Source organism: Gavia stellata, chromosome 4, assembly GCF_030936135.1.
Source record: "Gavia stellata isolate bGavSte3 chromosome 4, bGavSte3.hap2, whole genome shotgun sequence".
In the NCBI taxonomy this organism is placed as follows: domain Eukaryota; kingdom Metazoa; phylum Chordata; class Aves; order Gaviiformes; family Gaviidae; genus Gavia; species Gavia stellata.
The window spans coordinates 29,312,930-29,332,102 of record NC_082597.1 but is presented as its reverse complement, the minus strand read 5'-3'; the positions used below and the strand labels follow the sequence as shown (position 1 = coordinate 29,332,102).

Here is a 19,173-nt window from a genome sequence, read left to right as displayed (position 1 = left end):
ATATTTAGGCAGAATTTTTACAGAGGGTACTAGGTTATCATCAATGTGTGCTGTTATGCAGGGGAAGGAATGTTTAGGAGGGAAGAAAATGCCAGTCTTGAACATTATTTGCTTGTGAGGATTTAATCTCCTTTCCTGTTCTCAAGCAGGACCTTAGCTATGTGATATTTAAGAAAACAAAAAACATCTACCATAGATTCAAATTGTCATGAATAATTGATTAATAATAATCCAATTCTCAAGATTAAATACCTAAAATATGCCCATGTTTTACAGATAGAAAGGTCATTGCTATCCATCATTTCCTAGCTTCAATTGCCTCTTTCTCCTCCATGAAACACCCTCCTGATAAGACTGGTTCTTCAGAGAAAGGGGATGCTTCATTCAGCTCTGTGGGGATTAAACAATTTTGCATCTTCTTGTGCCCACTACTTTATTTACTACATTCTCCTTTTATTGTGTTTTGTTTTATTGAAATATAAACCTAGATTTTTTTTTAGCTTTTTGTTTTCTGTATTTTTATGTTGACATTTTTACACTACATGACTATTTGTTTAATTTTAATGCCTGGAGATTTCCTTTTCCTACTGGCTAAGTGAGTGAGTGATTTCTGTAGTTTAAATTATGCAGTTTGGGTTTGGGACTTCTTTCCCAAAAAGATGATCTGCTGTTAGAACTGTCCTTTTTGTTTTATATTAATCCAAATATCTTTTCTTGGCTAATTTGTAGTGCATAGTCATCTTAAAATTATTGTGATTTCAGATGACTGTGTTCATTCTGTCTAAAAAATAGTGCAAAGTGCTTGAGAAAAGTGGTTCTCTTCAAAGCTGGAAAGTATGACAGATACAGTAGTCTTGCAGTGTAACTGAGTGTGTGAGTACAGAAATCATGCAGAATAGATTAATGGAAATTATTCAAAACATATTGCTGAGTCTGAAAGGTGTATTCTTTTAGTTACACAAGCGATTTGTGTACAATGTTCCAAATATACCTAGGTATTCACTTTATCTGGCTGTGAAAAAAGTGTCAGCCTATGAATGAACAGAGCTTTAGTCAGTTCAACAGTTAAGTACAGGAATGCAGTATTTGATATTTAGATCCTTTTTTTAAAAAAGATAAATCTTTGAGGAATGGAGCAGTAGAAGTAATGGAGGTGTGAAGGACCTCCCTGTGAGAACTCCTCTGCCAGAGAGATTTTCTAATCCTTTCCCCAGCAGACACCTAGCCTGGGTTACTTCTGTTTCTTCCCCCGATGTGGCAGATCCCTTACTACTTCTGTTCCAAAAGTCCTCAAACTCTTCTCATGCCTATTGAGGAGCCTGATGGGTTTTTAACTTCTTCCCAAGCAGTTGTAAGATGGCTGACAACACATTCATTTTTGAAAACATTCTTTAAAAATACTGTGCATCAGCTAGCTCCCTTAGCACAACACAGGGGGTATAATGTGATATATTATAATAGTTTTGTACTGGTTTTGGCTGAGAAGGAGTTAATTTTCTTCATAGCTGCCTGCTGGGGTTACACCAGGACAGGTTTTCAGCTATTAAGTAGTGAAACACAACTTTGATTATATAAACTGGAAAAAAGCTCAATACCTATGTTGTACAGCGTATTCGGAGTAGTGATGCCAGTCAAGATAAGGCAGCTCATAAAGGTGATAGTGAAAATGATGCTGCTTAAGAAAATTTTGGAATTTAGTTGGCTTGAAAGCAGGCTGGCGTGTTGTGCATCAGAAGTACTAGGGCCTGTGAAAGACCCATGGATTTACTCCTACTGATGGTGTACCAGTTGAAGCTGGGGAGAAGAATGACTAATAGTGCTCTTGCAGTAGGCTGAGAAATGCAAACGAGAAATCAGAAGTCGCTGCTATCAGGGTACCAAGAGATCAAACATTTTCAGTATTCCAAATGAACTAATCAGAGTTTGCAGCTGGTACACATGTATGCAACTGGAGCTCACCTTTGCTACTGTTCACCTGAGTCTTGATGATTCAGCTGGGGTTGTTTAGATTTCCCTCTCCCTTTTTTTAATGGCTGATGATGATTCACTCTTTCCTGTCTCTACTTGGAAGACTTGTGCAGAAAGATAGGCCTTTTCTTGCTGAAAGTGTATCCATCTTCTTGCCATTTTGATTTCTCCTAAGAATTTCTGGGATCAAACCTCTCAGCTGAGACAATTTGACATCCAAGGAATTTCACACCCCATTGTTGCACAACCATAGCATTTTCATTTAACCCTCTCCTGGGCAGAGAGGCATCTTCACAGATAGCTGTATCCTTACAGTTACAGTCTTTGGAGTTTAAGACCAGGTCTTCTGTGTTTACAGAAGTCGCCTGTGGAATGACCCGACTGTTGCTGAAGTTAGTCCCTTACTTGTAAACAGAGCTACTGTGGGATGCAGATGTTTTCAATGTAGCCTCTCCCCTTCGACTCAGTTTTGAAGCAATGCAGTTGATGATGGACTGTGATAGGCAAGGAATTTGTATACTCTGTAGTAACTCCATGTGGAAAAATAAACTTCTTGCTATTGTTGATCCACTTACAGAACAGTAGTCAAACTTCAGTGAGAACTTTAAACTGCAACAGATGACCATAGGATAGATGCATGTATTCTGCATATCACTAGGAGCCAGAATTACCTGGAGCCTTTCATTTTCTGTTTTACCTCACTTCTGACTTTCAGAGCATCATCTGAATTTATGGTCTGAGGCTGAGGGAGTTTGGATGGCAGTAATCATCAGTACTAGACAAAGGTGAAATTCTTCGAGTAATGTTAAGATTACTATGCTTGCTGTGTTTGAGCCTGAAGTAAATTGTATCTTAATTTCAGAGTATTTTCCTTCGTTGTATTGGTACTGTCTCAGAATTAATGTGCTGTTATGCCTAGATGGGAAAGAATATTTATATTCTTTTCCTGATTAGTTCCTTGTATAGGGGAAAAAGTACAATATATTTGTAGTGGTTCCTTAAAGAGGAAGAGTAATAAAACTCTGACTGCGTTGTACATGAAATATTATACTACAAAACCAGTGATTCAGTGTGGTTTCAGTCTGCTATTTTTAGTACTAACGGTATTCAGTTAGCCATTTTTAGCAAAGAAAACACCAAATTACAAAGTGCGTGAAAGTGTTGTCATGCAAGTTGTACTTTTAGGAACCTGTTTTCTGGGAAAAATGTCTTGAACTTAAACCATGGCAAAAATTCTCTTAGTTTTTATCTTTTTAAATTTTATTTTATTAGCTGTCACGTCTGTGGAACGCTTGGAGTAAGTTTATACAGTTGAAAAGTAGTACCGTATATTGTGTGTACATCGAAATAATTGTATTAATTCTTTAAAATTTAGAAAGCCAAAATAGTTTTTAATCTTCTGAATTTTGTATTTACTGATAAAAAAGTGAAAGATGAAGAGGGGCTCATGGTCACAGTAGAAGGTTTAGCAAAGTAATTATGGTTAAACATTTTTCTTCTTTAAATAGCTATCCAGAGGAAAGAAAGGTCTGAATACTACTTACTTGTACTGCATTTTGGTAATATCTCCAGTGCAAAAGTACCCACAAGTGCCTTTCCCTGAAGGTATTTTTGTAACGTACAAGGAAAAACAGGAGCCTATGACCTATTTGTGTGTTGTTTTGGTGGTGGTGGTTTTTTGTTTTCCCTTTAAAAAAAAAAATTCTTCATGATCCAAAAGCAAAGGATCCCTTTGAAAAACATTCAAATGTCAAACAGCTGTGGTCACTCAGGCTATTTCTAATACCAGTTTTGTTAACTCATTATACTGATGAGGTAGGCCTCCAGAAATATTGAGGCTTGATTTAAGAGAATGATGAACTATTTGCCACCTGAGCCTTAACTATTTTTAAATGAACTCTGGTGTTCTGCCATGTGAGAAGCATGGTTTTGTGTGGAGACTGCTCTTGAAATTTGTGATAATGAAATGCAAACCCATGGCATTCTAACACAAGAACTTTCAAATTCTGAGTTTTAGGTCTGGAGCTATGAAAATGAGAGACTTAGATTTTACTTTGAAACCTGCTTCCCTCAAATTCTATGCAATATCTCCGATTATCATGTTTTTACTTTAATCTGAAGCTATAAATATTATGACACTTGTTTAGAGAAAATTGTGAGATTTAGCAATGCTAATGTTAATTACAGCAGAATTTCAACTAAGAGACTATTTCTTGTTGCAGAGGTTCCTCAAGTTGAAGTGAGTTTTATTGATTTACAGCTCAGACTTAAGGTTGTATAATGTTTGCATAAAATGTTATGAAGTTTGCTTTTGAGACAAGTCAAGTAGAGCAAACTGTTAGGCAAGCCTATAAAATCTGTGGCCTATGAGTCAGATTTGACCTTCAGGGCAAGTTTTTGCCCCTGAGAGACAGCACAAGCCGTTTGCCTGTTCCTCAGCAGGAGCAAGGCTGCCTTCAAGTCTGGGTAGCTACGAAATACATCTTTCTTCAAAAATAAACCACTTAGGCAGTTAGAAGGCCGGTGCCTTTTCCCATCTCCCTTTGGTAGATGCGTATTTTAACTGCATTCTGTAAGTTGCAAGTTAAAATAAAATTAACATTTTAACAGAAAAGCAATGAAAGATTCTTATGCTGACCAAAATCGGCTGTAATAGCAGTGTCAAACCAGAGTTAACATCTTCCAGGTCTGTACAGTTCAGAAATACAGGAGATTAGTGAACAATGCTCCTTTTGCTTGGATTTCAAAATGAAGTTTTGAAAATTCCAGAATTAAGTTTTGGTGAGAAGATTTGGGATCAGCCTGCCTGGAAAGGTTTATCTGAGTCATCAAACTGAGTTTTTCTTAGAAGTGATATAAAAAAAATATTTGGATGGTGAGGCAGGATACGGAGCTAACTTTGGGTAACGCACATGTAGTGTTCATATACGTAATTTTATTAAATTACACCAGCACATTTAACAATTTAGTATTTCCTAGCTATTTGCTTTGTAACTATGACCTTCTAACGTATTGCCCTACCTCAATACATATTTTTACTGTGTGCTGACTTTTTAGTCATAATAGTCACTATCATGTTTATAATGTAAAATCAATATTGAGAAATATTTTTATATGGGAATAGCTCTTTCAGCAGATTATACACTAGTCACTCTGTAAAGTACCTAGTACGATCATGCATCTGAAGTAGTAATAAAGACCTTTTTTTAAAGCTGAAACATCTTTCTTAAAGATGTTTTTTAACAGTCTTCATCACAACCATTCTGTAAACTGTTTTGTGCTGGATCAAGACTTGGAAACTTGAAACTAGTGTGAGTTTTATACTTACAACAGATCAGAGAGTGTTTACCTTTTAAAAGATATGGAAGGGAAAAAACCAACACACAACACCATTTTAAAGGAGGAATTGTAATAAAATTTATCTTTTTTTCTCCCTTGTTCTTCTTTTTCCTTTCCTTTGATTGTTACTTCATCTGCTTCTCTTTCCCCTTGATTTTCTGATTCCCATCTGTAGGATAGTGTCACGCCTGAGGAATCTTTTCTCTACAATTTAATCAATAAACTCAATCTTAATTTTAAATAAATCACCGTTTGGTTTTGACCGTTTGTGTATTACAGAGCACCCGCTACTCTAGCTCTGTGAGAAGAACAGCCTAAATGGAGAGACCTCATTTGCTGTGCTGTGCTGCCTCCTTGAACAACAGAAATAACCTGGCAAAAGCTTTCTTTCATTAACATGTCTGCATCCACAACAGGGATTCTGCTTGGATAGCTGGAATAGGGCAAGAAGTTTAGCCCTCATTATCAATATTTTGTTGGATATTTGTGGAACAGGTCCTCATGGAAAAGGAGAGAAGACTTGTTTGATTAGCACAGGGAAGGTTCCTGTAGAATGATCCACTTTGCTCTCAAAATTTAGACTTAGAGTTGGAAATCCATTTCACAGTGACTATAATGGGATGGCATTTCAAGGTTTTGATTATTTAAAAAAAAAAACCCTTAGGAATTATGGTAATTTTGGAAGAAAGTAAAGGGTATGGATTGGTGATATGGTAGAGAAATGGTGGCTATCGTGGTGGAATCAAAGTTGTAGGAATGCTGAAGGTTTGTTTTCATTCTTAATAAATTCTGCTGTATCCTCTTTCCCATATTTATTTCATACAGTAAAAAGAGAGAGAAAAGACTGACCCATCCCTATTATAGTTACTGTCTTTAAGCCATTTTTCTCTTTTCTGTTTGCATAATTTTCTCTAGTCCCCCCTCACCCTCTTCTTGTTGTTTAACAATCCTTTTTCCTGTTTCCCCACTTCTTTAGCTATTACAGTTACGTATCTCTAAGCGGTGACAGAAAGGTGGTGCTTAGAGCATGACTGGAAATGTTTTTAAAGGGCTTCAGTATAAAGGCCTGTTTATTTCAGCTTCAGTGTGTTAACATCAACATTTAAGCTATTCTATAAATAGCAATGAACCTTCTTACTAGAATTAATATTTTGACTATTGGAGAATTAACAGTAAATTAAACATTATGAAAAGATACTGTGTGTTCAAGAAAAAAACAACCCTGTTAAATATTACAATAGGCTATGAAAACATCAGCTTCTGGAGTCATGTGGTTACATCAGATTTAAATTTTCATAAAATAAAGAACTAATTAACCTGGTCTTAGTGTGTAGCTACTGACAAAAGATGAAAGTTAAAGTCTCAAAACTGAGAATGCCAATAGAAAGAATATGTTTTAAAAAACAAGTGACTGATGTTTTTTGAGTAGTTTGGCTCGGCAGTACCGCACTGTACGGAATGAGGAATTTTGTGTAAATTAACGTAACGCTAATTAAATATAAGGTGGCAGGGAGATGTTCCCATTGTGAGTTGTTAATTCCAGCAGCCTAAGAAAATGATACAGCACAATAAAATGTAGCTAGTTACACTGAAGGAACAGTAAAGAAAAGGGTGCTGGAATTAATTCCACGTGGCAGGGCTATGGCAGCAGCGCAAATAAAATGGCAGATGGCATGAATCTTTAGTAGGGTGGATAAGGATGTATCAGAAACAGTGCAGTTCTGCCCTTTTGGCAGTTGTTTGAATGGTTTCCTAAGAGCTTTTCTGTTTGAGGCCAAGAAATGCAAGAAGGGAGGCTGAGATGTTTCCCAAGCACGAAACAGCTGCACAGCACAAAGGGATGGAGGCAGCATTTTGGCTCACCCGTCACCAGCCTGGTCGAGCTGCTGTTGCTGATGATGACATGAATGTTTTTGTGGGGCTGAAGGCTTGTACAAGCAGTGAAGGAGGGTTGTTTGCGTGTGATGTAGTTGCTGTCTTTGCTATGAGACGAGGGTTGCTGCTGTAGTTTGGGTCTTTTTGGGTAAGAGGGAGTTGCTGCCTCAGCTGTGACTTTTTAAAGCTCTTGAATTGTAGGAGGACAAAAAGATGAATGTAACTGTAAGTTCTAATGCTTTCACTTAAAACACTGTTTCTCTCTTGTGAAATCCTTCAGCTTATTTGCAAAACCTTATAACAAAGTGTTTTAAAATGTAAAAATGGACACTTTTCAGTTACGTGAATAATGATATAGCACAGATTTCACTGCTGTTATCTGCACTCCATTTTAAAAAAAGGTAATTGTGATTAATGTATGGAAGGATTTTCTTTTTTGCCTCAAATAAAGGGAAGTATGTCTTCTAAGTAAGACAAAACAAAAGGTTTTCAGAAAAAAAGATCATTGTTTGAAGAAGCACTGATTCAAAGCATGGGCCTCGTCCAAATTTAAATGCTGCTTAGAAGTATTTTTAAACAATAGGTGAACTAAATAAACTTCAGTGCGTCAAATTACCTAGTTTTATAAGTTGAAATATTTTTTATATTTTTAATAGAGAATAAAAATGATTCCATATGTAATGTTGAGTGCTTTTAAACATGTTGAAATAAGAATACTCCCTTTCTGTATGTTAGAGATAAAAACCAGTATTCTGCTGCTATTCAGTCAGTTCTGCAGTATAAGGACTTGCAGGTGCTACTGGTCTGTACTATATTGAAATAGTTTGAGCATAATAATTCCGTAGAGATCTGTGTCTTGTTTCATGAATGGAGTGGAGAATCAGAGTTTTAGCTCAGTTGTGGGATGAAAGAAAAGAGTTGTACAGGTAATTTCATGCCGTTAAGGCAATTTACCTGTTTTTTCAGATAATCTGGTACTCTCCTTTGTGTTAATGTATTTGTTTCACTGAATTTTTGTGCTTGTAGCTGCTGGTCACTGATGTGACACTGTATTTTTCTAGCAGGACAGATTTATAACTGTGTGGCTCAGATACCAGAGCTTTCTTGTCGATTGTTTGAGCAGCTTATGCTTAGTTTCCTTTCAGGAAACTAAGTGCATCGTTTTTCCAGGAAGTTTGGTCTTCACCAGGCATGGTCAGCAATCTGACTTTTGCACTGCTCTAAGGGATGTCTGCACGAGCAGCAGGCAAAAACTCATTTAGCAGATTTTGTTTTACTATATTGAATTCATATAATGGAGGTCGTGTATGAGAGCTTGGCCGGGATGGGTGGGTTTGTCCAGCTGAGTCAGAAAGAGAACTTCCTAGATCATCTTGGTAGAATGTGGTAAATAAGTAGTAAGTAAAAAACATTTTCCTTTGTGCATTAAGCACATTCCGCTTCGAATTGAACACACAAATCTCAGTTGATAAATTTTTACATTCTGAAATATGTCATTGCTTTTCCCTTCAGCATCTGAAACTACTGTTTTAGCGTCAAACGAAGTTAAATTGCCTGTGGTGTGGGGGAGGGAAAGGGCAGTGAGCTCTGATGCAGACATGCAGCCTTTACTCCATGGCTGCTTGCAGTTTTGAGTCTGGTTCAGGGTGTGAGGGGGAAGGAAAAAGAGAATTTAGGCTCATCAGAGGACTTTTCAAGGTATATCGTCAAGAACCTGATTTGTACACCTTGCACAAAAACATTTTGGGTGAGATTTTGCCATATCTCTTTGAGGCACACCAAAACAATTGGTTAAAAATAATAAAAAGAGCTCTCATTTCTGGGTCATCCTGATGCCAAGCTGCTGTGTTAGTGGCATAAAGCAGCCCAAGAGCCAGCTTTGGTTATGGCAGCTCTGCCTGGACTTCCAAATCCTTTGGTGCACTGGGGTCCCTGGAGTACTTTGGGACGTCCCGCTCACCGGGCATGGCGGCCAGGTGGGATTGGTGATGGGGGTCCTCTGCCCATCTCCTAGACCCTGCTTGCCCTGAGGGAATTCCTGTAGCCCAAGGGCATCCATAGCAGAGACTAACCCTTCTCAGTGTGTTTAATGTTGTCCGAGCGGATACATGTTGTGTGTCTCTCTCCTCACACTTTGGTTTTTCGAGATTGGGAAGTAGATGGATACTTGCTGCACTCTCTATTACATTTCCACTTCTTTTTTCCCACTGACAGTCTACTAACTGTCCGGTCTGTCATAAAGACAAGCTGGGTCACGAGAAGTATTGTTGTGGACCTCAAGTCCTTTCCCTGCTTTCTGACACAGAACTGCCCTTTTCCATCATGCCACTGTGGCTGATTTTTGGCCTGGGCTCCAGGAGCCTCTCTGACCTCGAGCAGAAGGGGAACTAGTGCTTCAACTCTAGATCACTGTGCAAGTACAATGTGTTTATCTTCGTTTTATTTCATAGCATATCAACTAGTGATTTATCATTTAATTCTTACTTGTAAAATTCGTAGCAATACTTCAGCTCTAGTGGGATTTTACTTGTGAATTTTTTTGTTTCTTCTTCCCTACTCTTTTCTGCCCTCACAGACTGAAGTGGCTCAGCTCACTATGTATTTTTTCCCTTTCTGTCTCCTTCCCCTCCAGTGCTGTCTTCTTCTGGGTGGTTGCTCTCTGCTCTTTTTTCTTTTGATGTTTTTGCCCTACTGTTGTTTTAATAATGTAAAATCCCAAGTTTTGGCCTGTTCCTCGTGGTTACTGCCCATTTGCTTCTCCTGTTCCATTTTCCTTGCAGCTGTGTTTTCTCTTTCTGGCTTTGGTTTTCTGGTGCTTGGTATCACCTGATGCATCAGCTCTAGGTTGCTAGAAAGAAAAGTAGAGAGAAAGTAAGTGCAGCAAAGGGGTCAGAAACTCCGATATCAATGTATGCATTACTGTTTTTGTACTGATTCTCTGTGTGTCTTCCCTCTACCTTTTTACATTACCGTCTCTTTGTTGCTGTCCTGTTTTTACTCCTATTTTTCTTTCAGCATCTTGTTAGTTTTGTTAACAGTAGCATTGAGTAATACTGAGAATTACAGAGATGGCAAAAGACAGAGCAGATTCACACTTGAGGTGGAGCGCTTTTTGGAGTCTTCTGAAATTCTGTCACTTACATGAGTGGAGGACTAGAAATCAAGGGAGCAGTGAACATTAAGGGAATTGTTCATTCCAAGCATTTGCCTTCGTGTTCTTTTTAAAACCAACTACAGCCAGTTTTTGTGTATATTTGTATGAGTTTAACTGAACACTGTCATCTTGTCGTCTGAAAACTCAGTATGTATGGTCAGTGGAGAATAAACCTGACCTTTGAGTATTGTCTCACTCAAAGGTGAATGGCTAGGGCTAGGCTGAGAAGCTATTTGCCTCACCATCCCATGTTTTTTCTTGCAGTGAAACATTGTCTAGTTGTCACTGGTTGTTGGGGTTTTCAGGAAGGGAGCAGGAGGTGGTGGAGCCAAGAGGACCTGTTTGTGTACTTGCCCAGCTTACGGCTGTTAATGACATCGAGGTTATCTCTCCTGTCTGGTACATCCTGCTGTGCTGCTTATGAGGCAATACGCAGCAAGCGATATCCTGTTGTTTGTAGCTTCTCTTTGATGTTTATTATTTGATTTGGGAACAAGTAACACAATGGTGAGGGGCATCGAAACTGTTCCAAATATTTGACTTAATGTCTTAAGTTCCATGGGACACCAGTGTGTCTTTATGCAGTGGTATAACCGTATGTTGTAATAGGTACTAATTGCATAACTGCTGTAATTGTCATGCCAACACCTTGGATTACTTTTTTGAGTCTAGTGGTTAATTAATCTTCCTTATAAAATGAAAGCTGCAGAAGCAAAGCATTCTGTTCCTCGGTGAGGTGGGATTGTATTGGGTTGGCACCCGTTTGTATCCTTTATAGTTTTGGGGACTGTGTTCACATTTACTAAATTACTGATTATTTGTTTTAGAAATGGATCACTTTCAGCACTTTAGAATTAACAAAAAGCTTAATTCTCTGATTTTTAATTTTTGTATTATTTTGTTCTTATATTCAATTTCTATAAGCCACAGTGCATTGTAAAGAAAGATTTAACAATAACAACAACAGCAATAAAAATCAAGATGATCACCATGCCTCAGATGTCTAGAAAACATAGGAAGAAATAACTAGGCATTTCAACTTAAATAAAAAAAATAATCACCTTCAGAAGTAACTGATTAATGTGTAAAACACCATGAAATGTTGGAATGGTGAACATGAGTTAATCTGCCACTGCACACATCTGTGCAATGATCGCCACTGATGTAAGTAGTTGTAATGCTATGAAACATAAGAGCAAATAGACTGCAGTTCTTTTCCAGTCCTCTAGCAGAACATATGAGGAGAAAAATGGATAGATAAATATTGCAAGTGGAAAGCTTGGAGCAAAATTTCCCACTTCTAAACACAGTTTTATATAGAAATTTATTCCCCAGGTGTCTGAATGCCTGTTACCTACAATGTCCTGTTTCGTGTTTGGCTCTTCTCTTGGATTTTTCATGGCGAGCTACTACAGCTTGTTCTCAAGAAATGAAAAACTGCATGCTACAGCAGGAACTATATGTCACTTAATATAGATGTGGCTTAACAATCATTGCGTTATGTGAATCATTTTTATTTCTAACTATATTGTGATCTAGCAAGAATTTTCAAATCATCTTCAAAGTTTATCACAGATGCCAATGTTTTCAGTCTCACAAAAACATTGCTAATGATTGCAAGATTTGTGTATGATAAAGAAGGAGAATTTGCTGTTAATCTAATGGTAGTTAGAAGACAAAAGGATATTTGGATTTTGAGATACTTGTTAAAAGATGGGTAATTAAGAATGTTAAGGATTTACTCAGTTCAGCAATGATTAAAAATTTGCTGTTGCTGTCATTAAAAAAATCAGCAGGCATTTCTTCATTTTGAAAAAACATGTCAGGAAAGAGGATTTGTAAATAGAGAAATTCACTCCACATTTTCAGTGGGAATGCCTATCAACTTTGTAAACCTCTGGCTACCAGCCCTTTTCATGCTTCCCTGTGGTAACTGCTTCTTTCTGGGTATGTCAAAGACATCTTTATACAATTCCTGCAACCCTTCAAACAGTGTGTAAGGTCCTGCAGTGCTGGCAAAGGAAGGCACCGCAGGTGTCTTTGCACAGATTTAAGAGTACTCCTGGCACCTTCTCATGCCCTTGTGTCGCCTTCTCAACCCATAAATGCACATGCACACATGCGTTTGCCATTCTCGTCAGCCCTTCACCAACTGAGAGCTGCCGGAATAAAATCTCTTTTCCCTTTGTCCCCTGCCAGCCCCATTTCTGTTACACCTGGTGTTCCCTGGATGTGTTCTCAGACGTATTTTAACAAAGTGTTCTCAGTGTGGGTCCTGTAAAACTCGTACCAGCAATTTTACTACGGTATTTTCATTACAAAGGACATCCTGTTTCATAATAACATATTGTATTCATTTTGAAGATGTCCTCATGTCTTACAAGAAGCAATTCTAAAAAGGTGGTTGATGCTGTTAGTTGGTACTTTGTTTTCCTTGTAAAGTCAGCATGGTATAAAAAATTCAGTGTAAAAAATTGATTTTAAAAGGTAGATTGTACCTTGATGGTACCTTGTTATTTAGTTAATGTATGCCTTCTGTGATACGGAAGCTGCAGTATATGCTATTTATGTCCTAGAAAATATTCAAAAATAATTGCTGACAAAAGCCACTTCACAGGTTGACTCAGAGGTACCTCTTGTAATCTGAATGTTAATATTCTGGATAGCTAGGCAGAGAAAACTATTGATGTAGTTTGAAGATCCATGTAGAGACTAGTCAGGATTTTAGTTAGAAAAGTGGGGAGGGAGAGAGATTGAGATATTTGAGATTTCCACGCTTCACTGAAATTTTATGCTTATTGAGCATATGAATGCATACAATTTGTAATATTTTTGAAAAGGTAAGATTTTTTGCTAGTCAGTTGGAAATGTTGCCTTTTATATCTCAGGAATTTATGTCTTTTCCAGAAGCAATTTGGAATCACCTTAATTTTACTCTAGAATCCAGGCAGTCCCTGGTTTTACTGTGCAATCCATGACTATCTGTCATATGCTTTATTTTTCCCCTCAAGCTTAAGTTTGTGTTACAAAAGAAGTACTGACAAAAAACAGAGGCCTGATTCTTACCTCCCTTGCATGTGGTCTCTTCTGTGTGATCCATGCAGAGGGAGTAGGAGCTGCTACCACTGAGATCAAACAATTTCCCCAGTGCAAATTAGCATGTAGATCTTGGCTTTCAACATTAATGGACCCAAGCAGGACCTTTGTATTTCCTAAAAAGAGCTCATCCTCTTTCTGTAGTTACGACTGTTTTGGAAGGCAGACAACTGTGGAGGGTGTTTTGAACTGAAGTGATACTTTGTATTTTCTCAGTATTTGAAAATCCCAAAGCTTATATTTTTTTACACCCAGGAGTCGTGCATTTTTATTCCTCCCTAGTTCACCTGCAAAAATACTGCTTCTGTGGCCTGACCTGATGTCATAAACTATTGTGTCATAAACGAAGAAAAACAGCGTTCTTACCTCTCTGGGTATGCAGTCAGATGACCCAGGCTGTAAACTGGAAAGTATTTTTTCCATTGGTGGCATTGGCCAGCCTAGCAAACTCCACAGGCATCTGTATCAGCTGCTTTGGAATTGCTTTTGATGTGATTAGGCTACTAATTAGCTCCCTCAATTCTGATGTCCCTCCTGATGTTTTCTTTTGATTCACTTTGACTCGGAGGAGTCTGTATTCTGTGTATGTTTGGTTTTGTTTTGTCTAAAATCCCTAATGATAGCTTAGACTGTCCTCTTTTGGTTGAGAGTTCCCCTGTGTTGACATACATTTTTCTGTTAAATGCATGCATCAGGATTTTTCTCCTAAGAATAGCTGTTATTTTGCAAGGTGTAAACAATGTATTGTCAGTGTGCATATATATGTGCGTATTCATTTAAACCGTGCTAAGGATTTTACAGTCTGAATGAGAATGTGCATAGTTACTTCAAAACCATCAAAGCCATAGTAAATGTTTAGTACTCGAATATTTATTCACCAGATAGTAACCTCACAATTAAATTATTATGTGAAGTCAGTTAAATAACAGCAGAAGTTATTGTAGTAAGGCCCCCTTTGCAAGGAAACCAATGACAAGGAAGCAGTGAAACACGCTAATAGATTATATACTATAGCAATATATTGCCTTTTTATTGCTTTTCCACAGGCAGCAGATTCATGTAAAGTTATTACTAGCTATGTTATCTGCTAGTTTTCTATCAAAAAAGATTCAGTCTATTGAATCATTAATCCAATATTTATCATTCTTATTGAAAATCCACTAGTGTTAGCACCATATAAAATATTGACTTAAATCTACTGGCTTTGCTAAAGATTAAAAACATATTAACCTAAAAAGCACAGTATTTCTTAGGACATTTGAAACTATTCATTGTGGATGTTAGAAATGACAATATTTCTATGTTGTGTGAGGAATTTTTTTTTTTTTAATCTTTAACATATAGTAAGTGACCAATGCCATCCTGATTTGAAGATGCTGAATGTTCATCCAGCTCATATTTGAAATTTTGATGTGTATTGCATTAGTTACTGAATATCAAGAATAAAATTTTTGCTCATACATACGGTGTAAAATGGGATCTTTTGTAGCAGCACACGGCCTGTTTAGAATGATATAACAGGCGCTGAATGTTCACATATCAAACAAAATGCCATCTTTCTGTAGAAAAGAGGTGTCAAAAAGTTTCTTTGTACCTTTAACGCATGTGATTATGTAGTACAAAATGCAGAGTTTGTAAAATTTCTTGAATATACAGGCAAAAAATGAATAATTCAAAACAACTCATAAGTTCTACATTCTATTGTATCTTTTATAACGCAGGCAGAAGATAGCATTGTGTTCCCAGTAGAGCTGAATTTGCACAAGTTACACCTCTGAAAATGCCAGATGGTCTATGGTCTACTTTTGAGAGCTGTCACATATGTAAAGATTTGAAAAAAGAAAGACAGCTGAATGAGAGCAGTGGATCATTAAAGAGAGAGTGAGAGTCCCTGGGTATCACTGTGTTTTAAGAAGCATTGTGTCGTTCCCCATATTACACCTTTTTTTTTTAAGATACACACAACCTTTAAAAAATAAGGTAAAAATATTTCTGTTTTAAACCGAGTGGTTGTGGCTTAATCTTGGAACTGTCACTTGCTTTTGTTCTTTATGCTAGAATGCGGTCATATGGTTCCTAATTGGTTTCAAGTGTGTTTTAACCATAAGATTCAAGTCTCCCTAGTGCAAAATTATCAATAAAGTTAAAATAAATTTAAATTGAGATAACTAATCCATTTGGGGTTTTATTCCATTTTGATTTGACCTGTGTATCACATGTGAATACTGTAAAGCCAGTCAGCTAAAAAGTTGTATGTTAATGCTAAAAGACTGAAGTAAGAGTACTTTGGGAACAGGATTATTTTAAAAAAAAAAAAAACAAACCCCAAAGAAAACACCCTCTTTGCCAAAAATCCCTTAGTAAAAATAATAATAAAAGCAAACACAAATGACTGTTTAGATTCCCCAAGACTTCCCATTCACCCACCGTTTGACAGAAACACACCTAATTTTGAAGATGGAATTTTGGATAATTTGTCAAGTTACTGTATTGTAGCAAAGCATCAAAAATATACAAACAATTGTAAGCTGCCACCACCAATTTAGCTGGCTTGGAAAAGGTCATAACTGTCAGTTTTAGAAACTGGTGTGTCCAGACATACAGAGTTTTTAGTATAGTCTGTTACTTTTATTTATTGAGGAAGGTTAACCCCTCCCCAGTCATTCTAGGTTACTGGTGCAACTGCACCACTCCACAGTTGGGAACGGTAGGCAGCGGCGCAGTGTGAGGAAGCATCGTTACACAGAACATGAAAAACACGGTTCTTAATAGTACAATAGTACAAATGAGATAGTGAAAATAAAGCTATGAGGAGCTGTGGGTATGAACACTGAACTTTAGAGAGTAAAGATTTTATTTTTGACTGTAGTTAGGTCTACACTGACTTTTTAAAACAGAAGGATTTGATTAGTTTTGTAACAAAATTTGTTTTGCACATATGTGGAAAGATGTCCTACACGAGGGGTTCCTGGTCGTATACTTTTAAAGAATCCTGTTTCAGGTAGGAGAAAATTCCCTAAAAACTTGTTTTGGGGCTTTTATGATAGTCTGGAAATGTTAGCAGAATATATGCTACAAACGGAATTCCAGAGTGCAGAAAGTGCCTTGCTTATGCTTCTGTTCATACGTTTTGCAAGCACTAATGCAAAATTGAAAGGAGAGATGGTTTCTGTATTGCCATCGAAAACGTTTTGGACAACAGTTAGTTGTTCACGTGTCAGTGCTGTGCTCCTGCTCTGTTGGTTTGGAGATCCGCGAGCAGTTACTGCTGTTAATAGAAGGGTATGATCTCTGTCTTCCCTGCAACATCTTTGGGGAGGCTAAAGCATAAATGTTTCCCCCAGCCCTCCCTTTCCTGCAACACAGAATTACCACTTTCGTAAAGTAGGTTCAATCAAGGTTACTCTGACCTAGATAGATGTGCGTAGTCTAGGGTGTCTTCTTAAAATCTTAGTTGCTGTGACTAAAAAAATCAAATGGCAAGAAAAAAATGAACCAGTTCGTATTTAAACTATTATGAAAAGTATCTCTTTTGGCCTGTGAACATGACCAGGAGTTGAAGTTCAAGATTTATCTGAAGTTTAATCTGGACAAGTTTATGACAGGTGGAGGAAGCAATCTGAGAATGGTATCAGTATCCTTGATAAAAGGGAAGCATTGAGGCTGTGTTAGGCAAATTCAGAACTGAGAGTCTTTTTACAGACCATGTTGGTCCGTGTGTCCCAGTAGTATTTGTCTGAAAATTTGGTCACTTGTACCTGAAGTGATCAGTGGAGATGTTTCTTTTAGAGAAAGCCAACTATAATTATCTATACGTATTGTTATCTTGGACACAGTGTAATCTACATACGAAGCTATGCCGTGAAATCATCTGAAAATGGATGTGAATAATCTGAAAACAGAATGAACTGCAGCACTGTTTTTCTTTACTGCTGGTACTGTCTAATCTCTCTTCAGCTGAGTGTTTGGTAGAATCTGGGCTTTTTCCTTGACATAAGATTTATAAACAGTTGAAGATTAGACTCTCTGAAAACCTCTTTATGTCCAAGCATGATACAGTAGTGTTTTGATTAGGAGAGGTGATTGGGCTGATGCTTTTTGGTTTTGAAATCAGGTTGTATTACTATGTGTATAGTTTAATTAGTTTTCAAAAAAAGTCTGCATTTTTTTTTCTAAACAAGAATATTTAATTGGAAACTACTTTTTTATTACAAAGCTTTATATAAAAAAAAACCTGCATATTTTCTTTTCTTTAGATACAGACTTCAAATACATAGCCAATGTATTTTCCATGTTATTAAAAATACACTCCTTTATGATGCAGTAGCTCAACAAAGAATGGTCAAGTTTCGTGCCCTCTCTTTAGAATGTACTCTTGGAGTCTTAACCAGGCCACTGCAGATTCCTGCCTTGACAGGTTTTGTATTTTTTTCCTTTGACCATTTCAGTTTGTTGCCATTAAAGCCCTAACTGGCCCATTACAACCATTTTTAAAATTGAGATTCTGAATTGAGGAATGTGGGCATGGGAGACTCTGGCTTGCCACAGCTGTGCGGTGTTTGCATGCATGTTCCTTCTGATTGCTGGATCACCTTCTCCACAAAACCAGATTTTGATTGGTTATATTCTTCCCAGCAATCCATAATCTTTACGAATTTAAGCTCAAATTGTTTTTAGTTACCTGGATACTCCTATTCTTCTCTAATATACTGGTCTGTGGTGGCTCATTGTTGGGGGGGCCCCTACCTTGTCACTCAGGTTATTTTCTGAAGACTGGCAGGTTGACCAACCTGCAGCTTCACTTCCGTTACTGCAGTCTGTACCTTCTCTCCCACACCTTTTTCTCTCCTATTACATTTCCCCCCATTCTTCATGTGGCTCCCTTAACCCAAGTTTATCGCAATTTTGCTTTTGTTCTTTATGCTAGAATGATTTTTCCCTTCTTCGGATTACTTGCCTTATTCTGTCTATCTAATTCACAAAGCATTGCGAACCTTTCTGTGCAGTGACGAAGGGGGAATCTAGGCCTCATGCAGACATGAGGTGCTTTCTGAATACCTAATAATTATTTTTAATCTAGAGATATTTTTTGTTTTCTTTTTTGGTGGGGGAATGGTGACTTTTCAGTCTATTCTTTGATCAGTATGAGCAAAGAAAATTTCCTTCCCAGTCTAGCCTAAAGTGTTCAGTTATCAATTTACAAATTAAATTAACCCTTTCTTTCTTTCATTTTAAGCACAACCTCAACGTTTACCTCAGCCGAATACTTCAGCACTGGAAAGGGGTGAGGAAGAAAGTGGCAAAATCCAAAACGGCCACGTGGGTCTGAGTAATGGAAGTGGAATTCACAATGGGGTCAAGCACGCACCTGCAGACAATAGAAAACTTTCAGCTCCCGTTTCAGAAAAAATGCACAGAAAAATTCAGTCCACCTTGTCTGTCAACAGCAACATCAGCAAGAAGAGTAAAATAAGCTCTGCGTTTTCTCAAACGCCAGGTACTTCACCTGAAGGTAAGCAGAAATTCTTATTAAAAAACCCCAAACTGAATAAAGACTAGCCAAACCCCATTCTCACTTTTACACAATCAACTGAAAATAATTGAAGAGCATGACTCATGCTCCAGAAGCAAATAGAAATCATTATGATAAAACACAAGTTACTTCCCCAAGGGAAAATATTAAGTATTTGAAGGAAATTGAAGCAATGGGAGATTTCTTGCTTTTAAACGTTTGGCCAACA

General features: G+C 37.4%; 1 protein-coding gene across 1 annotated transcript in view; it reads left to right on the top strand.

The window, feature by feature from the left end:
* The window catches only part of MDFIC (MyoD family inhibitor domain containing), a 49,283-nt gene that overhangs the window by 15,293 nt on the left and 14,817 nt on the right, over positions 1 to 19,173 (top strand). The window contains exon 3 of the mRNA XM_009808512.2: positions 18,669 to 18,944. Within this exon, the coding sequence (XP_009806814.1) occupies positions 18,669 to 18,944 (276 nt within the window). The remainder of the gene's footprint in view (positions 1 to 18,668; positions 18,945 to 19,173) is intronic.